This window comes from Cajanus cajan, chromosome 3 (assembly GCF_000230855.2).
Source record: "Cajanus cajan strain Asha chromosome 3, NIPB_CcT2T_4, whole genome shotgun sequence".
Taxonomy (NCBI): domain Eukaryota; kingdom Viridiplantae; phylum Streptophyta; class Magnoliopsida; order Fabales; family Fabaceae; genus Cajanus; species Cajanus cajan.
In genome coordinates, this window is record NC_138519.1 from 51608962 (window position 1) to 51629501 (window position 20540).

Below are 20540 nucleotides of genomic sequence, written 5' to 3' on the forward strand. Positions count from 1 at the left end.
TCTTTCTTTTTATTAATGTTTATTATTAAATTACTTGGAGAGATGTATGCAAATGAATGACTATGAAATGCAAAGGCAATTGAGAGATTTCATAAATCAAAAACTTGATTTCATTGATCATAGAAAGTGTACAACTTATCATACAATGCTTTGAAGCAATTTTTTACAATATGAGAAAAGCCGATAAAAACCCACAGGCGGGTTCATTTTTCTCCTCCATTCGTCTTCGGCTTCCTCTACATGGCGTGCCATTGCTTCAACTTGCATATGGACGGCTTGGCTCATATCATCACTGATCTTCTGAGCGTCCTTCGCCTTTTGAGTGTGATGTAGACCCCTAAAATTGTCCGGGTCGGAAATAAAGCTTGAAGACTCTCGAAGACTGAAGAAGGATCAGCCAGAAGGACTTCCAGAAGGCCCAAGGAGGGTTCTCTATAGGTCTAAGAGGTCTTAGGATAGCTAAAAATAGAAAATAGGAGGAATTGGGACCAATACGGGCTGCTTGGGGACCAGTACGGCCTGTATTGAAGTTTTGAACTTCAATACGGCCGTACTGGACTCAATACGGCCGTATTGAAGATTTGTGAACTTCAATACGGCCGTATTGAGTTCAATACGGCCGTATTGAAGAACAAATTCTCAATACGGGCCGTATTGACCCCAGCGCCCGTATTGCTCCTATTTCCTATAAATATGGCGTCATTTGACGTCAATACACACTTTTCAACCATTTCTTGACTCTCTTATTGAGTGTTCTGGGGTTTTTGAGCAGTGCTCTGCCTTAGGAACCTCTCTGGGAGTCGATCCGACGAAGTTTTGGAATTCCGAGCACTTAGCTTGGAGATTCGAACCTAGTCGAAGGGAAATCCTCCGGATTTCCATAGTCAAAAGTTTTTAGGAAGGAGCGAGCGAGTTTGTAGAGCGAGGGAACGCCAAAAAGCTTCCCAGTTTTACTCAATATATAAAAGCACGCTTCAAGAGGTTTCTTCTTAAATCCTTCCTTTTACTGCTTTCTGTGTGCATATTTAAACTGTCATCATGTAGATAGTTAATTTATAATCGCTTATAATAAATAGGGGTAATTTAGTAATTTTACGCTATTATTTTAGAAATAATCTGTCATAGGGAACCCGAAAGGGGCGCTGTGGGGTGCTAACACCTTCCCCACGCGTAACCGACTCCCTTACCCAACTCTGGTTGTAATGGCCAAAGTTGATTTATAAAATCAATTGCCTTATCCCTTTTTCCAATGTTTTGAGTAAAACATTGGTGGCGACTCCACGAACCCTCCTTTTGCGAAAACCACTAATCCATGGAGGGTCCCGCTTGGGATTAATATGGATTGGTGAGACATTTAATAAATAAATTGGATAAGATCGACAAGGTCTCAGTTTGAGAACAAGTCGTTCTAATAATCCAATACATTTTCAAAACTAAAATAAAAAGCGAGCTCGACCGTCTTCGCGACCGCCGAGGCCCGTTCGGGCCGGTGGCGACAGATGGCGACTCCACTGGGGAAGCTTCGAGAGTCAGTCCCATTTAGTGACAGATTATTTTTAACAAATAATAGTTAAAATTACTTCATTACCCTTCACTTGTATGATAACATGTTTATCTATATGGCTTTAATAACTGTTGTATTTTTAAATTTACGCAATTGTTTGAAATAAAAACTGCACACAAACCTTTGCACACAACAGTTCCCTCTATACCCGGGGGCATGAGTGATTAACCATAGGGAGTGGATGTTAGTACGGCCGGTTGTCGAATGGGTCTATAGGTGCCCGTAGACCGTTGTCGGAAAACATCACTCAAGGTGATAACCATGAACTTGAGTCCGACGGTGCGTTGGAACTTTCCATCGACCTACGATAAGAGGAATTGGGTCCCTATAATGGGGGCACCTTGGGGGCCTCAGACCGGTGAGAACAGTTAGATCCACCTTGAATATGCACTTTTCTGCAGGAGACCCCTACCTCGTGATTCGCTCGTGACTGTTCGTGGATGAGTGAATTGTTTGTGCATTGATTATGTGACATTGTATGAGCATACATTGCATTATTTAAACATACAACATTCCCTTTTTTAAAAAATAAGAATAAATGGGGATAAGAATCTTCCATTGCATGGTGTTAATATCTACCTTCATCACATTCATATAGGTAGTTTCCCTTTTCACCCAAAAATACAAAAAAAAAAATAATAATAATAATAAATAAAAATACCCAAAAAAAAGAAAAAAGGGTTATTTATCCAAACCAAGCAATATCATGCATCATCTTAGGAACATCCTAAAAAACATGATAATGCTTAGTTGAATAAACACTATGCATGCATATTCAAACTCATCATCTCATATCATGCATATAGATCATGGAGAGATCTAGGAGTCATTCATACATCTCTCCTAGTAATCCATTAATAAACATTAATAAAAAGAAAGAAATAATCGATGCGTATATTCAAAGAATGGATCACACGCCGTTCGTTATCAAGTGTAAGCCAACAACCGCGCCAAGCGAGCACACGTCAACTCCGTTGTTGGTAATCAAGACAAACAAAGGGGAAGGTCCAACACCATTAAGGATCACAGTTCCAAGGCCTTTCCCTTACAAATCAAATAAGGCTGTGCCGTGGATATACGACATCCACTCTTCTGCCGACAGCGATATCTCCAACATCGCTGGACTTGGGGGCATGACTAGGAGTGGAAGGATCTACACTCCCGATGATCTTCATAACAAAGCCCCCAAGAATAAAGAAAAAGAAGAAAAGAAAACCGAGGAAAAAGAATCCGAGGAGGAGACTGACAAGCTGTTAAAATTTATCCGACAGAGTGAGTACTCCATCGTGGATCAACTTCATAGGACGCCAGCAAAGATTACGCTGTCGTCGTTGATCCGAAGCTCCGAACCGCATCGACAAGATCTGTTGAAAGTCTTGAACGAGGCATACGTGTCGCACACTATCTCCCAAGACGAGTTTGAGGGGATTGTTAGTCACATCAAGGCTAATGATCACCTCACCTTCATCGATGAAGAAATCCCCGCCGAGGGATCAAACCATAACAAGCCCTTGCACATCTCTGTAAAGTGCAAGGAGTATCACATCGCGAAAGTCTTGGTAGATAATGGATCTTCCTTGAATATGATGCCAAAAAGAACGCTCAAGCAATTGGCAATCAAGGGAGTCCAAATGCGCCCGAGCAACATGATCGTTCGAACCTTCGATGGATCTAAGAGAGAAGTAGTGGGAGAGATCAATCTTCCAATCCAAATTGGACCCACTATCTTTAATGTCGAATTCCAAGTGATGGACATTACTCCCGCATACAGCTGTCTCCTCGGCCGACCTTGGATTCATGATGCGAAAGCTGTACCTTCTACGCTCCACCAGAAAGTCAAATTCATTGTGGGTGACAAGCTGGTGACTGTACAAGCTGAAGATGATATACTCATCAGTTAGCCATCCACCATACCTTACGTGGATGCAACGGAGGAAGCTTTAGAAACCGCCTTCCAAGCATTGGAAATCGCCAATGTCGAAACGTTTCCCCGAGAAATGAAGAAGGTAGCTCATATGCTCACAAAGAACGGATACTTGCCAGGACAAGGATTAGGCAAGGACTCCCAAGGAATCCCGGAGCTACCCATTATCAAGGATAATCCGGGGAAACAAGGGTTAGGATACAACCCTTATAAAGATCAAAGAACGAAGAGGAATCAAGATCCTTCTCGACGTTCTTTAAGCCAGATCTTTAGGAAGGCCGGTTCACAAGCGTCAAGGCCGGTCGTCGTCGTCAAAATGTTTTTCTCCTTCCGATAGGGATGTATAGACTCAGTGACTATTAGAGATCACTCCTCGGGGACAGCCCGACCCCCGAGCCTCGATAGGGCACATGTTTCCATTATGATTATAATAAAATCATTCTTCATTATTTCTTTATTGCTTCTTTTCTCGCTTGCAATAAAATTCTAGACCACATTATTTTAACCCTGTTTGAATAAACATGAATGAGGTTAAAATCATCTTAATAATAATAAACCCACATCATTTTTATGTGGAAGTGTGTGTGTCAATTTGGAGCACCTTTTCTTGGCCTCAATAAGTGCCATCATGGATAAAGAAATCCTAAAGAGCAAAAGACCCGCTAGGAATCCCACAAAAGGGTGACCTAGGCAAAAGTTAGGGTTACAAAATAAGACCAAAAGACCCGCTAGGAATCCCACAAAAGGGTGACCTAGGCAAAAGTTAGGGTTACAAAATAAGACCAAAAGACCCGCTAGGAATCCCACAAAAGGGTGACCTAGGCAAAAATTAGGGTTACAAAATAAAAAGCCCGCTAAGACACCACAAATGGGTGTTTTAGGCAAAAGTAAGAGCCATCAAAAAAAGGAAAAAACAGAATAAATCCATGATGGTACCATCAATTGAATTCAACAAAGGGGCTCAAGAAAAGCTATCCAAGTTGTCAAAGCACAATAACAAAGATGTGCTTAACCTCAATAGTGTTTAAACAAACAAACCTAAACACAATAAGCCTACCTTGGCCATCCATGCTTACAAAAACAATTTTTCAAAAATAAAATAATCCCCTCTAAAACACAAACTTTTGAAAATATATCCTTTCCTTCTTTTCTCTCTTGTCCCAACGATTTTTGAATAATCTAGTGGAAACATGGAGATATAGTGGTCAATAGGAGGGTTGACACATCTCTTAAAGAAAGGGAAGAATCATTTGGTTGATGACACCAAAATCAAAATACGCATCATTCCTCGGTAACAGAAATCGGCAGAGCACAGTCCGTCTGGAGGAATGGCAAAATCCAAACAGAAAAATGCATCGGTTAATTCTTTTGAAAAAAGAATCAAATAGAATTAGGTGCATCATACTGCATACATGCATACAGATGATAGGTGTACTGGAAGATCACTTATTCTCTGTTTATTGAAAAAACAAAAAAAATATATAAACTTCAGAAAAACAATACGCCCGTATCGTGTTCAGTATGCCCGTACCAAAATTAGGGTTATGAACAAATTTTCAATTCAATACGGGCATACTGAAATGAATAACGGCCGTATTGGCAATAACAGAAATCCTCCCTCACATCAATGACAAAATTCCTCCAAGAAGAAGAGGATAGGGGAAGCCATTCATTTTTTCCAAAAAATAAAATAAATTAAACTTGCATTTTGTGCATCGCGCACAATTAATTGCACATTCAAAGACCTCATCATGAGGCAATTGCATAAAATAGAAAAAATAGAAAAATTGCTTGTGTATGACAGCAGCAAACAAAATGCAAAGATTCAGAAAATCAACAGCGTCATACAGAATAACTGAGCCTGGAGAGGCTTGTCGAAATAATACTCTTTCAGAATAATTGAGCCTGGAGAGGCTCGCCGAAATAATACTCTCTCAGAATAATTGAGCCTGGAGAGGCTTGCCGAAATAATACTCCTACAAAATAACTGAGCCTGGAGAGGCTTGCCGAAATAATACTCTCTCATAATAACTGAATTTAATTTCTTTAGCACTTTTAATTTCTGTACAGAAAAAGCCAAATCAGAAGAAAAGGCAAAATACAGAAAAAGCCGAAAATAAAAAAGGCAAGGATATAGAAAATCCAACAAACAATTTGTACCGAATAACTAAGCCTGGAGAGGCTTACCAAAATAATACTCCACATCCTCCACAGTATGCAGAATAACTGAGCCTGGAGAGGCTCGCAGAAATAATACTCCCCAGAGGGAACCTCAGCTCAAGCTCACGGAAAAATCCCCAGCGAGAGCTATCAAAGCAAAATCGACGCAATCCCCAATGGAAGTACTATCTCCCAAGCAGAATATCCAAGTCAAAGGACTTAAACTTCCTCAGTGAAGATAGCTCTCCAGCTCAAGCGTTGAGTGAGGCTAAGCCTGCAGAGGCTTCCTAAATAATACTCTGGGATACATAAGATCCCTAAATCCCCAGTCGCCTACTCAGAGGCACCCCTTCAAGAAAAATCACAAAAAGATCAATAACCATTCCCCAAGAGGAATCCGGCACTCAGCCGAACACTGAACATCAAGATAATTTGCCTACTCAGAGGCACTCTTTCAAAAAAGGAAAAAAATCAAAAATATCAATAAATATTCCCCAAGCGGAATCCGGCTTTTAGCCAAACATCAAGCGTCAAGATGATCTGCCTAACAGAAGAGGCTAATCACAATCAATGACAAAATCCCCCAGCGGATAACAGCCTACATAGAGGCGACAAAACCAGAAAACCCAAAAGAGATACCCGAATAAAGATAACCGGGATACTCCACCAACGTCAAAGGACGTCAGCCAAACATAAGGCATCGCTCAATTCAAGAAGAGCATCTGTGTCTACACCCCAAGGAAACAGAAATTCCCCATGGGTACCAACAATGCAATGCAAGTTGGGACACAGGAACCTATGAATGACTGCACATCCCCTAGACGGATCCCTGCGTTATCCAGCCCTCAGTGGCACAAAATCAGAAAAACCGTCGAAGCAGCATCGTGGACTGTGGAGACAAAATCATATCAAAGCCTAAAAGGCAATACCCAGCTGCCCAGTTGTTGAGAGCACCGAGGTATGCACCAGCCTGGAGAGGCAATACTCAGCTGCCCAGTTGTCGAGAGCACCGAGGTATGCACCAGCCTGGAGAGGCAATACTCAGCTGCCCAGTTGTCGAGAGCACCGAGGTATGCACAAGCCTGGAGAGGCAATACTCAGCTGCCCAGTTGTCGAGAGCACCGAGGTATGCACCAGCCTGGAGAGGCAATACTCAGCTGCCCAGTTGTCGAGAGCACCGAGGTATGCACAAGCCTGGAGAGGCAATACTCAGCTACCCAGTTGCCGAGAGCACCGAGGTATGCACAAGCCTGAGAGGCAATACTCAGCTACCCAGTTGCTAAGAGCACCGAGGTATGCACAAGCCTGAGAGGCAATACTCAGATACCCAGTTGTCGAGAGCACCGAGGTATGCACAAGCCTGAGAGGCAATACTCAGATACCCAGTTGTCGAGAGCACCGAGGTATGCACAAGCCTGAGAGGCAATACTCAGATACCCAGTTGTCGAGAGCACCGAGGTATACACAAGCCTGAGAGGCAATACTCTGCTACCCAGTTGTCGAGAGCACCGAGGTATGCACAAGCCTGGAGAGGCAATACTCAGCTGCCCAGTTGTCGAGAGCACCGAGGTATGCACAGGCCTGGAGAGGCAGTACTCAGCTACCCAGTTGTCGAGAGCACCGAGGTATGCATGAGCCTGGAGAGGCGACGACTAATACTCAACCTGGAGAGGCTACTCAACAATTTTCCCACCTGAAGATACTACAAGTCGGAAGGATGGCTTATTCCCCGGACAATTGGGTCAACTCCTTTACTTGTCAGCCGGTACACCAAAAGACCGTTTGACTAAGTAAAGGGGGGGCAGCTGTAGACCCCTAAAATTGTCCGGGTCGGAAATAAAGCTTGAAGACTCTCGAAGACTGAAGAAGGATCAGCCAGAAGGACTTCCAGAAGGCCCAAGGAGGGTTCTCTATAGGTCTAAGAGGTCTTAGGATAGCTAAAAATAGAAAATAGGAGGAATTGGGACCAATACGGGCTGCTTGGGGACCAGTACGGCCTGTATTGAAGTTTTGAACTTCAATACGGCCGTACTGGACTCAATACGGCCGTATTGAAGATTTGTGAACTTCAATACGGCCGTATTGAGTTCAATACGGCCGTATTGAAGAACAAATTCTCAATACGGGCCGTATTGACCCCAGCGCCCGTATTGCTCCTATTTCCTATAAATATGGCGTCATTTGACGTCAATACACACTTTTCAACCATTTCTTGACTCTCTTATTGAGTGTTCTGGGGTTTTTGAGCAGTGCTCTGCCTTAGGAACCTCTCTGGGAGTCGATCCGACGAAGTTTTGGAATTCCGAGCACTTAGCTTGGAGATTCGAACCTAGTCGAAGGGAAATCCTCCGGATTTCCATAGTCAAAAGTTTTTAGGAAGGAGCGAGCGAGTTTGTAGAGCGAGGGAACGCCAAAAAGCTTCCCAGTTTTACTCAATATATAAAAGCACGCTTCAAGAGGTTTCTTCTTAAATCCTTCCTTTTACTGCTTTCTGTGTGCATATTTAAACTGTCATCATGTAGATAGTTAATTTATAATCGCTTATAATAAATAGGGGTAATTTAGTAATTTTACGCTATTATTTTAGAAATAATCTGTCATAGGGAACCCGAAAGGGGCGCTGTGGGGTGCTAACACCTTCCCCACGCGTAACCGACTCCCTTACCCAACTCTGGTTGTAATGGCCAAAGTTGATTTATAAAATCAATTGCCTTATCCCTTTTTCCAATGTTTTGAGTAAAACATTGGTGGCGACTCCACGAACCCTCCTTTTGCGAAAACCACTAATCCATGGAGGGTCCCGCTTGGGATTAATATGGATTGGTGAGACATTTAATAAATAAATTGGATAAGATCGACAAGGTCTCAGTTTGAGAACAAGTCGTTCTAATAATCCAATACATTTTCAAAACTAAAATAAAAAGCGAGCTCGACCGTCTTCGCGACCGCCGAGGCCCGTTCGGGCCGGTGGCGACATGTGATAGTTGATCATGGCCTGCAGTTCGTTAAGCTCGTCTTCGGCTCGATCCTTCTCCTCTCGGAGTCTAGCCATTTGTGCTAGTCCTTCCCTTTCCCTCTTGCGGAAGTCGGAAAGGCTTGCGGTTTGTTGTTGAGCAACTTTCCGCCATTGCTGTGCATCGGATCGAGTCAAGAGCAGATTGTCTTGCATGTCCTTGATCAACTGTGCTTGCCTTGCATGTTCGGCTTCAAGGTGTGCTATCTTTGCATTGACTTCTTGGAGTTGACTACTCGGTTCAACCTTTGGCATTTTGGATGCCCGAGTAGCCTCCTCATTGAGGTTAGCACACTCATCCTTGAGCCGCTCTATCTCGTGGTCTTTCTTCTTGCATTGCCTTTGTAGACCATCGATGACGAAACTGGATTCTTCATTTTTTTCTTCAAGAACTCTCATTTGAGCTCCCATAATTTCCAGCTTCTTGGTCAAGGCGTCGACTTGTTCTTGCATTATCCTCCTTGTAGTTGCGGTTGCGCAAGAGGTGGATGGTTGGGACACCCCTCTCTCGCTCCTCCATATCTCGTAGTCGGTGGAGGCGGATACCCGAGGCTTTCCAAGCTCTCGATCTCCCTCATAGATTGGTTTCTCCCACGCTCTAATGACAGCGTGCATATCCCTCAGATGCTCGGAATCAAAGGAGAAACACAACCCTCCAAGCTCCTCTTGAACAGGAACAATCTGAGTCCTCATAAGTTGCCTCATAGCCAATCTAGGTGAGTAGGCTATGCAACCTCTAAGGCCCATCAATGGTATGCTTGGATAGCTACCGCATCTCATCAATATATTGCTCGGACGGAACCAAGGACAAACCCATGTGAAGTGTTCAATACTCCACTGTTCCATCTCTTCCTTCCACTCGGAAGCATATCGGCGGCATACGGGGATCTTCGAAAAACTCCTCAGCGGATCGGGCAAGGTCCCCATGTGACTAGAGGCATAGAAGTGTGTGATGCCCCATACATACAACAAGGAGGTACAACATCGAATAGTCTTCCCTTGCTTCTGCTGAGATAGGTTAACAGAAAGCAAGGTGTCGGCAAGAATGGCAGGCACGGGACTCTTCATGTGTACGTCCCAAGCGAAGAAAGCGTCCATAGCAGCATGGTCCACTGTGTTAGCGTGAAAGGGGAATAAGATCGTCCCAAACACGGCTAACGCTAAAGTCTTGTTGAAAGCTAACCAATCTCCCTCACCAGCCAAGGAAGAGAGGTGGTCTTCAATCATTGCGAGCTTCCAACCCTTGATACTGCCGTTCCCCACTAAAGCGGATGATCGTGATGGCAGTTTGACTTGAGTTGCGACCCTCTCTACGGCCACATGATTTTCATGGAAGATATAGACCCCGGCTGATTTGGGCCATCGAAGCATGAGCTCGTACTCCTCGAGAGTAGGAACTAAGTCAAACTGAGGGAACTCGAAACAATGCAGATCGAGACTCCAAAAATGGACCAATGCTCTCAGAAAAGCTGGATCCACACAAATCTTCATCAAGTCGAGGACTCGTCCATAAGATTTTTCGAACTCCAAAAGTACACAAAGGGTGTTTTACGTCGTGTATTTTGACCCTTTTACGTCGGAAAAGGGTCCGACGTTAATACGGGAGTCGTAAATTTACGTCGCCACTGGAAGACGACGTAAATTTACGTCGGGAAATTTTTCAGACCGACGTAAAAAGGGTCAAAATCGTGCCACAAATTTACGTCGGACGTGGCCTTGTCCGACGTAAATTTACGTCGGTCATTGCAAGGCCCGACGTAAATTTACGTCGGACAACGACATGTCCGACGTAAATTGTGGCAGTTTTTTTTTTAAAAAACGTTTGTAAATTGATATACCCAACACCTGCATATAAATATAATCCAGAATACCAAATCTAAACCAGGCAGTCCAGAATAGAAATTCAAATTGTATTTCAAAATTGAATGACAAAAAGAAAATAATATATAAATCTTAAAAAACATAAATTATGACAATGTAAATCCTATTATCCTAAAAAAGCTATAAAACATGTTTGTCAATGCTATCTAAATAACTAACTATCAAACTATAAACATAATATCTAACTAACTAAACTTAGAAAAAAAGTTGCCCATTGTTCTCTTATCTTGAGCATCTCATCTTCGGGCAATGGAGATGGATCTTGAAAGACCTGAAAGGGTAATTTAAGTGTCATTAATATGCAATGTTAATTATTCTAAAGGTAAATATAGTTAAATAAATTTTGATATGAATTACCTGCGCCCAAGAATCAATAATACCCGCAGAAACTATGGGTTTCATCCAATACATGATGTAATAGCCACATTCAAACGAGTCTTGTTGCTTATTACACTAAAATGAGAAACAAATAACTATTAATTCCAAAGTCAATAAATTTAAATATTATTGACTGTATGAATTAATTTGCTAACCTTAGGGTATATGAAATGCAATGACTTTGATGATCTGGCTCTTCCACTTAATATATTAGCTCCAGACACGTTTCTAATTAATTGAAATAAAAATAAATGTTAGCCAATATATATAATTACAGTGTTAAAACATAATGAAAAATTTAGTTACCCATGTAATTGGCTTTTAATTTCCTGGCTTGGTTTTCGATGAAGTGAACAAAACCACACCACGGTATATTCCTTAGGAATGATTACCATTAACTACCAATGAGACCTACATTGTATGACAAACAAATCAGTTAAAAAATTACCATGATTAAAAAATCAATTAAAAAACTAACCCGTCAATGTATGGAGCCATGTATATATGTCTTCTTGAGTCACTCATCCATGTTTGCATATATTGTTGGATCTGGACCTGAGTGTTTCCTGATTTTTGGATGGATTGAGGCTCAATAAATCCATATACTTCTGCTTGTGCTTGCTCCACACTCAATTTGTCCATGTACCTAACACAAATAATTATTATAAGTTAAATGTAATTATTGTAAATTTAGACTCATAAAAGAAAATATGACTTACATGGCCCACAACTGTATGATAGATATATTTAACATGGAGGTTCCCCCAACAATCTCTAATGCATCAGGCAGAGATATGTATAGTGGAACATCAGAGCTATCAACTCCAAAAACTCTAATGTCCCACTGCAATTGAATTGGTTGCTTCTTTAATCGTGGTAATTTGATTAGAAGCTTAGATATGGGATCATCCTCAGCTTCTGTGATATTAGCATCATGAACATGAGGTTCTCTCATGACCTCCTTACCACGATCGATAAAATCCTAAAGAAATAATGAAAATTAGTTAAACAATAATAGAATTATAAGAATCTAAAAGAGCAATAATATAATTACCTTTGCCCGTGCTGAAAACGGCATGACCAAACATTTTGGCCAAGCTAAGAATGTGTCGGTTGCCTGCCCCACTAGTTGAACCTCTGTATTGGGCAAAGGCACTGGAGCAGCAGCATCTTGAACTTGGTCAACCACAACCCGTGTCCAGTCTGGCTGTAGAGGGACACCATGGATGGTTGAGCCACCCTCAAATACTCGGCCAATAGCCACTAACCGTGGGGGGTCATCCTCAACATATAACTCGCACTGGTTTGGTACATCAGTGTGAGCATGTTCCCCTGAGAAATTTGGAGCAGCACAACTCCCTTTAGTGCTGACTCGAACACCATCATGAGCAACTGCAGTCTGTTGCTGAGAACGAGCCAAAAGTTCAAACTTCTCTTCAAACTGTTTTTCAATATTCTTTAGTTTCTCTTCAAACTGCATCTCCAATCTCTGCTCCAATTTCTGTATAACCTCTTGACTGCAAGAGTCGACAGTGCGCCTCGATGATCGGCCACCAAAGAAATCTCGGTGGCTCCAAGAACCACCAACACCACGCACACGACCTCCGTGCTCTGGCTTTCCTATGGCCGTTGTGAGGATATCATTCCGACCATCGGAAACAAATGAGCCTTGGGTGCTCTGCTCAACTAAATCCTCCTGCAACAATAAGGAAGATTAAAAAATCTTATGAATTAAATGAGTTGAAATGAAGAGTCTTAATTTGTATATTTTTACTTACTATTTTATTAGCAACGACCCTTGCAGACTCAGAAGTCATTTGCCCATCTGGTTTTGTCCGGGCTGCTATCCACATCTCATGGCGGGGAGGTGACTCCACACGGTCAGCATCCTCAACCCCTGCTGCCTGTGCCCTAGCCTTCTTCATTTGCTTTTTTTTTCTTTCATATCCCCCTCTTGACAATAGATGGGGTGCATCATTCTTGGCTTGTCGTTCTTGGGCAGCTATTCTTTTAGCCTGCAATAATACAAAAAAAAATGAGATAAATTAAAATATACCTTAAGTATTTGTGTCAATGTAAAAGTTATCGATAACTAACCTGCCACGAAGGGTCCAATCGAGTGGCACAAAATTGCATCCACTCCTCATCAGTGATCTGGTACTTTAGACAGGGAGTCTCATTTTGGCGCTCTCCAAATACATACTCCCGTGTCAAGAAAGTCTTGAAGTCTCTCCACCTGCTGGCAAGGGCAGATAACATCTTCCTCCTCATGCCCTCAGTGTTGGGAATGTCAAAATTTTGCTATGAAAATAACAACAAATAATAAATAATGTATTTAAGTTATATAATATTGAAAGGATGTGAAAGTATATACCTGAATATCCTGCCACATGAGGTTCTTGTCAACCTCCTGAACGTCATCCCATGATGGAATGATAATAGAAACATGTCGTCGAGCTAGGACTCCCAAATAGCTCTTAAACTTGGCAGCATTTGGGCCTGATGCCTTGCCAGAACGAGGATCCACCTCAACCGATGTCCTCTCCTTGGCAATGCGCCCAGCTGTCAACCCAGACAATCGAGTGACAGATCTACCTTCCCTCCTTCCACTGCCAGACCCAGAATCCTCCATAATCCTGAAAAAATTAAACTGTCATTATTAAAACAATGAATTAATTGAATAGACAAATAAAGTAAAAAAGATAATAACAATATAGCAACAAAATAACTAATAAAAAAACAAATAATACATAAACAGAAACCTATTAGGTTGGAATGTTTTCCCATATTCCTTCAGCATGATCACTTCGAATAGCATGTATTTCGTCCACTTCATTGTCCGCAATAGGACCAAATGATCTGCTTGAAAAAGACGGTGTCTCATGCACATCTAGAGACTCATCTTCGTGAGTTCCATGCATGGTTCTTCCTTCGAGGACCACTGACCATTTCTCATTACATGGATCATTTACATAAAAAATTTGTCTTGCTTGATATGCCATAATAAAAGGTTCATCCTTATAGCCGACCTTATTCAAATCAACCAAAGTAAACCCTAAATCATCTGTCCGCACACCTGTATTGCCATCAACCCATTTACACTTGAACACAGGCACTCTAAACGTAACATAATCAATTTCCCATATGTCTTCTATGACTCCGAAATAACTCATGGATGCTGTAATGGGATTTTTATCTTTTGAACTAGCAAAGTGCACAGCCTCAGCCTGAATTGTAACCCCACTATTTTGTACTCTACTTTTGTCATCTTCTGTTTTTGTATAGAAACAATATTTGTTAATGTCATACCCACCAAATGTAATGACATCATTGTTAGGCCCACGCGCGAGTCTCAAAAGTGTATCAGAAGCATTAACCTCACCATAAACCTTTTTCTTAAACCAAGCTAAAAAACTCTTGTTATGTTCATTCAATACCCATTTCTCAGTCATCCGAGGGTGTGCTATCTTGATTTCATCTATGTGTTCTGATATGTAAGGAATTACTTCATCAGTGTTGTTCAATATGTACAAATGTGCTTGGTCAACTTCTGTTCGACTCACAGTTCTAATCTTTAAACTTCGACTACCCTTACCAAATTGTTTCCCATCATGTCGAGTCTTGGGAATTCCTATCGGTTCTGATTTCGACATGTACCCAGAACAAAACTCAATGGCTTCTTCTGCAATGTACCTCTCCACAATAGAGGCTTCTGGGCGGTATTGATTCTTGACATATCCTTTTAAGATCTTCATATATCTCTCAACAGGGTACATCCATCTAAGATAAACTGGGCCACACAATCGAATCTCCCTAACCAAATGAACTATCAAATGCACCATGATATCAAAAAATGAAGGTGGAAAATACATTTCCAATTGACACAAGATTGTGATTGCTTCATTTTCTAACTCATCTAACTTTATAGGGTCAATTACTTTGTTGCAAATGGCATTGAAGAATAAACACAATCGAGTAATAGCAACTCTAACAGAAGATGGTAAAATGTTACGAATAGCCACAGGCAAAAGTTGTTGCATTAACACATGACAATCGTGAGACTTTAAACCAATTAACTTCAAATCTTGCATAGACACCAGACTCTTAACATTTGAGGAGTACCCTTGTGGAACTTTCACACTGCTTAAGCACTCACAAAAGCTTTTTTTTTCTTTCTTTGATAGAGTATGACAAGCTGGAGGCAAGTAAGTGCGTCTTCCAATAGACTGAGGATGCAACTCATAACGTATACCCATGTCCACCAATACCTAGGTATTATTGGCAAATACCATAAGACCTTAGCAGGGGGACCCTCTATTTCTTCCTCACCATTACTTCCATCAGTTTTCTTTTTGAACCGCGACAATCCACATGTGGGACACACTTTCAGTGTAGCAAAATCATTTGTATATAATATGCAATCATTAGGGCACGCGTGTATCTTCTTATACTCCAAACCCATTGGACATAGTATCTTTTTTGCCTCATAGTTGCGATTAGGTAACGTGTTATCTTCTGGAAGCATCTCCTTCAATAACTCCAACAATTCTGTGAAACTTTTATCAGTCCAACCATTTCTTGCTTTTAAACTAAACAATTTTAAAGTTGCTGATAATCTTGTAAACATACTGCATCCTGGGTATAATGGTTGCTCAAAATCAGACTTTAAGGTATCATACACATGTGCTCTTTCAAAATTTTCTTCACCAACATCACGTATCATCTCTTCTAAGTTATCGTTCATCCCTTCAAAATTTTCAGTTGTTGACATTGTTGGAATGTCTAATATTTCTCCGTGCCATGTCCATACTGTATAACTCTTCACAATACCATATATAAACAGGTGATCACGTATTTCTCCAACTTCTTGACGTATCTGATTCAAACATCGAACACATGGACAATAATATGCCCCTTTGATGGGTTTCCCATTTTCTCTTGCAAATTGTAAGAACTCTTCAACTCCATTTCTGTACTCTTGACTAATGCGACTTGCATTCATCCAACTTCGATTCATTATCTATATATTAACACAAATTAACTATTGACTCAGTTATTCATAATTTTTTTAACCTAAACTACAACCCTAAAAAATCGATGGTAAACTAAAGGTCAATGCCTAAAAAAGTCTCTTCTTTAATGCATCTGGAACGGCCGTACTGAAACTAGAACGGGACGTTCCAGATCAACAAATTACAACAAAAAAAATTCCAGCAGAACGGGCCGTTCTCCATGCGGTACGACCCGTACTGCTTGCAGAACGGCCCGTTCTGCAAGGAGAACGGCCCGTTCTGCAAGGAGAACGGCCCGTTCTGCAAGGAGAACGGCCCGTTCTGCAAGGAGAACGGCCCGTTCTCCTTGCAGAACGGCCCGTTCCAGAGGAACAAATAGCAAAAAAAAAACAAATAAATTACGGGGACAACAAACTAACCTCAAACGACCAACGTGCTGACACTTACAAACTTGGATACGTTGAATGTAGCCATAAACGCAGAGGGAGACTCAAGTAATTCAGAGGATTTCGTATAAACTGTGAGCGCGGGAATGAAAATGGGACTTTGGGGGCAATATAGGAGAACTATTACGTCGGATAAGGCGTCGCCGACGTAAATTTACGTCGCCCTTGTTGAACTCCGACGTAAATTTACGTCGGATTTGGGTGGGACCGACGTAAATTTACGTCGGACTACAGGGAACCGACGTAAATTTACGTCGGAATAGTGGTACCCGACGTAAATTAACGTCGGATTGGAGGTTCCCGACGTAAATTACCTAATTTACGTCGGTCTAAGAGAGGTCCGACGTAAATTAGTCTCCACTTATTTACGAAACTGCCACCGCGTTTTTACAACGTCGGTGTTTGTGGTTTGCGACGTAAATTGGGTGACGTAAATACCCTTTTTTGCACTAGTGTTTAAACGAGCCTCTCGCGGCATCAAGGAACAAAGGTGATCCAACCTCTCGGCACGGTACAATAAGAAGTCCACTTTCTTCAATTGCCCTTGTATTCCCCTAGATCCCTCCATAATCTACAATAAAATGCATGATATGAAATGGTGATGTTGAATATGCATGCATAGTGTTTATTTAACTAAGCATTATCATGTTTTCGGGATATTCCTAAAATGATGCATGATATTGCTTGGTTTGGATAAATAACCCTTTTTTCTTTTTTTTTTGGGTATTTTGTTTTTTGTATTTTTTTGGGTGAAAAGGGAAACTACCTATATGAATGTGATGAAGGTAGATGTTAACACCATGCAATGGAAGATTCTTATTCCTATTTATTCTTATTTTAAAAAGGAATGTTGTATGTTTAAAGAAATGCAATGTATGCTCAAACAATTTCACATAATCAATGCACAAACAATTCACTCATCCACGAACAGTCACGAGCGAATCACGAGGTAGGGGTATCCTGCAGAAAAGTGCATATTCAAGGTGGTTCTAACTGTTCTCACCGGTCTGAGGCCCCCAAGGTGCCCCCATTATAGGGACCCAATTCCTCTCGTCGTAAGTCGATGGAAAGTTCCAACGCACTGTCGGATTTGAGTTCATGGTTATCACCTTGAGTGATGTTTTCCGACAACGGTCTACGGGCACCTATAGACCCATTCGACAACCGGCCGTACTAACATCCACTCCCTATGGCTTTCCACTCATGCCCCCGGGTATAGAGGGAACTGTTGTGTGCAAAGGTTTGTGTGCAGTTTATATTTCAAACAATTGCGGAAATTTAAACATACAACAGTTATTAAAGCCAAATAGATAAAACATGTTATCATACAAGTAAGGGGTAATGAAGTAATTTTAAACTATTATTTTTAAAAATAATCCATCACTAAATGGGACTGACTCTCGAGGCTTCCCCAGTGGAGTCGCCATCTGTCGCCACCGGCCCGAAACGGGCTTTCGGCATTCGCGAAGGATGGTTGGACTCTTTTATTTGTTTAAAAATATGGATTGCTAGAATGACTTATTCTCAAACTGAGACCTTGTCAAACGAGCAATTTTATTAAAAGGCTCACCAATCCATGTTAATCCCAAGCGGGACCCTCCATGGATTAGCGGTTTTCATAAAAAGGAAGGGTTCATGGAGTCGCCACCAATGTTTTACTCAAAACATTGGAAAAAGAAGTTTAAGGCAATCGATTCAAAAATCGACTTCGGCCATGACAACCAGAGTCGGGTAAGGGAGTCGGTTACGCGTGGGGAAGGTGTTAGCACCCCACAGCGCCCCTTTCGGGTTCCCTATGACAGATTATTTCTAAAAATAATAGTGCGAAATTACTAAATTACCCCTATTTATTCTAAACAATTATAACTTAACTATCTACATGATGACAGTTAAATATACACACAGAAAGCAGTAAAAGGAAGGTCTTAAGAAGAAACCTTTGAAGCGTGCTTTTATATTCAAGTAAAACTGGGAAGCTTTTTGGCGTTCCCTCGCTCTACAAGCCCGCTCGCTCCCTCCTAGAAAATTTTAACTATGGAAATCCGGAGGATTTCCCTTCGACTCAGTTCGAGACTCAAGCAAAAAGCTCAGAACTCGAGAACTTTGTCGGATCAACTCTCTGAGTGATTTCTAGGCAGAGCACTGCTCAAAAAAACCCAGAATACTCAAGAAGAGGGTTAAAACTCAGTGTAAAAGTGTAGAATGACGTCGAAATGACGTCTTATTTATAGGGAACAGGCGCAATACGGGCCCTGGAGTCAATACGGCCCGTATTGAAGTTTGGAACTACAATACGGTCGTATTGAATTCAGTACGGCCGTATTGAAGTTCAAGAAACCTCAATACGGCCGTATTGAGTTCAGTGCGGCCGTAGTGAAGTTCAGAAACTTCAATACGGCCGTATTGAGTTCAGTGCGGCCGTATTGTAGTTCAAAATGTTCAATACAGCCGTGCTGAACTTTTGGGAGGCCGTATTGGGCTTCATTCCCTCCACTTCCTTATTTTGAGCTATTACAAGACCTCTAGACCTACAGAGAATCCTCCTAGGGCCTTCCATGAGTCCTTCTGGTTGACTTTCCTTCAGTCCTCAAGAGTCTTCAAGCTTTATTTCCGACCCGGACAATTTTAGGGGTCTACAAAGAGTAAAGTGTTTAAGACAAGACTCAAAGATATCCAAAAATGAAAAAGAAGCTAGCACACAAAAGATAACCTATCAAAGGCACTAGAGTGGATTACAAAAAAAAATATAAGATTAGAAACAAAATTAAGACACAAAATATGTGGCTGGACTAAAAAAATTATTGACAAGAACACACCAAAACCAAGAGCTAGGTATACAAGATTTTTCACTCCTTTTGGCTTTTTCTTTTGCTATTTTCTTTCTTTTCCTTTTGAAAAATATTTTTCACTTCTTTTTCTTTGATTAATCAGGAGTTTAAATGCCTTTTTAACACTTATAGGTCTTGGCCTTAGGATAGAAAAACTGCAACAAAAATTTTGACACAAAACAAGAGGTGTTCACTTGCATTTTGTAACTAGTGCTTCACAATTTTATAGTGTTTTTAGGTCAAATTTTTAAGCACTCATTCTTTTGTTTTTCTCATGCATTTAGAACACATACACCTCTGTTTTGCCTCTGTTTTTAGTGTATAAGATTTGTTAAAAAAATTTCAGCCACACAATAAGACTCAAGGAAGCCTAATAGGAATTAGTGTTTATGAATTTTTTTGACAAAACTTTTAACAAGACATAATAGAAACCTAACTCTAGGAAATTTGCTAGAACTAATAGAAAATTATGAACTCAAATATGTAAAAAAAAAAAGCACATATAGGTAAGGTTCAGATTCAATAAGCAAAATACACAAACAATTTCGGACTCAAACAATCACAACAAAAAAAAAAATTAGGTCAAACAAGCTAGTTTAGGAAGTTTCAACATGTAAAAGGACTACAAATGACTTCTAAGACAAAACAATTGATTCAAAATAAAACTAATGCAATGTGAATGAAGTCCAATCACGGACACATGTTAAGGAATGGAGAAGACTCAAGCAAATACAAAAACGCACAAGCAAATAGGTCCTAAACAAATTGATTGTGGAAAGATATTCAAAATACAATCAACCAATGGATCTATGGATAAAATATTTTCAAAAATTTATAGATCCGAAATGAAACTCAAATAAGACACACAAGAATACAAAGACAACAAAACAAACGGACCAAAAAATTTAAGAACACTTATCTCCAAGAAGAACCTTGCTCTTGATACCAAAAATGATGACAAAAACTAGGAGAAGTGGTAGGTGTTCTTCTCCTCGGATTCTCCAAAGCTTGGACCTCTTCAATGGAGCTTGAAACTGAATGGAATGAACACTTGAATGGAGGATTCTCGGATTGGTAAAGCCTAAACTAAGGATGGAAGTATCCTAGCATAAGGCTCAAAGGATTGCTCACTTCAAAAGGTAGGAACTATGGTAAGGTTCCTAGGGTTTTGAAGGCAAATATTCACGGTGACTCTTGAGGAAACTTGGGTTGAAGAATGCTCTCAAATTTCATATATCAAAAGTGTTTTTACAATGAGAAGTATTCACTTAAGTAGCCACGGATTTGAGTAGCATTGGAGCCTAAACAAGGCTACACAAAATTGGCGCTTAAAG

The 20540-nt window shown here is 40.9% G+C and overlaps 2 protein-coding genes and 1 long non-coding RNA gene across 3 annotated transcripts; all 3 read right to left on the reverse strand.

Annotated features, from left to right (window-relative positions):
- Positions 1-10482: 10482 nt before the first annotated feature.
- On the reverse strand, positions 10483-11831 carry LOC145956566 (uncharacterized). The gene is made up of 3 exons (XR_014432811.1): positions 11640-11831; positions 10900-11566; positions 10483-10813 (listed from the first exon to the last, which is right to left on the reverse strand). It is a non-coding gene; the product is annotated as an uncharacterized LOC145956566 (long non-coding RNA).
- On the reverse strand, positions 11832-13687 carry LOC145956311 (uncharacterized). The gene is made up of 5 exons (XM_083071894.1): positions 13295-13687; positions 13018-13221; positions 12699-12935; positions 11994-12616; positions 11832-11838 (listed from the first exon to the last, which is right to left on the reverse strand). Exons 1-5 carry the CDS (start codon positions 13550-13552, stop codon positions 11832-11834), a joined length of 1329 nt encoding a protein of 442 aa, XP_082928020.1. The 5' UTR covers positions 13553-13687.
- On the reverse strand, positions 13426-15193 carry LOC145955778 (uncharacterized). The gene is made up of 2 exons (XM_083070939.1): positions 13683-15193; positions 13426-13556 (listed from the first exon to the last, which is right to left on the reverse strand). The coding sequence occupies exon 1, from the start codon at positions 15174-15176 to the stop codon at positions 13686-13688; it is 1491 nt and encodes a 496-aa protein (XP_082927065.1). The 5' UTR covers positions 15177-15193; the 3' UTR covers positions 13426-13556; positions 13683-13685.
- Between the last annotated feature and the right edge of the window lie 5347 nt (positions 15194-20540).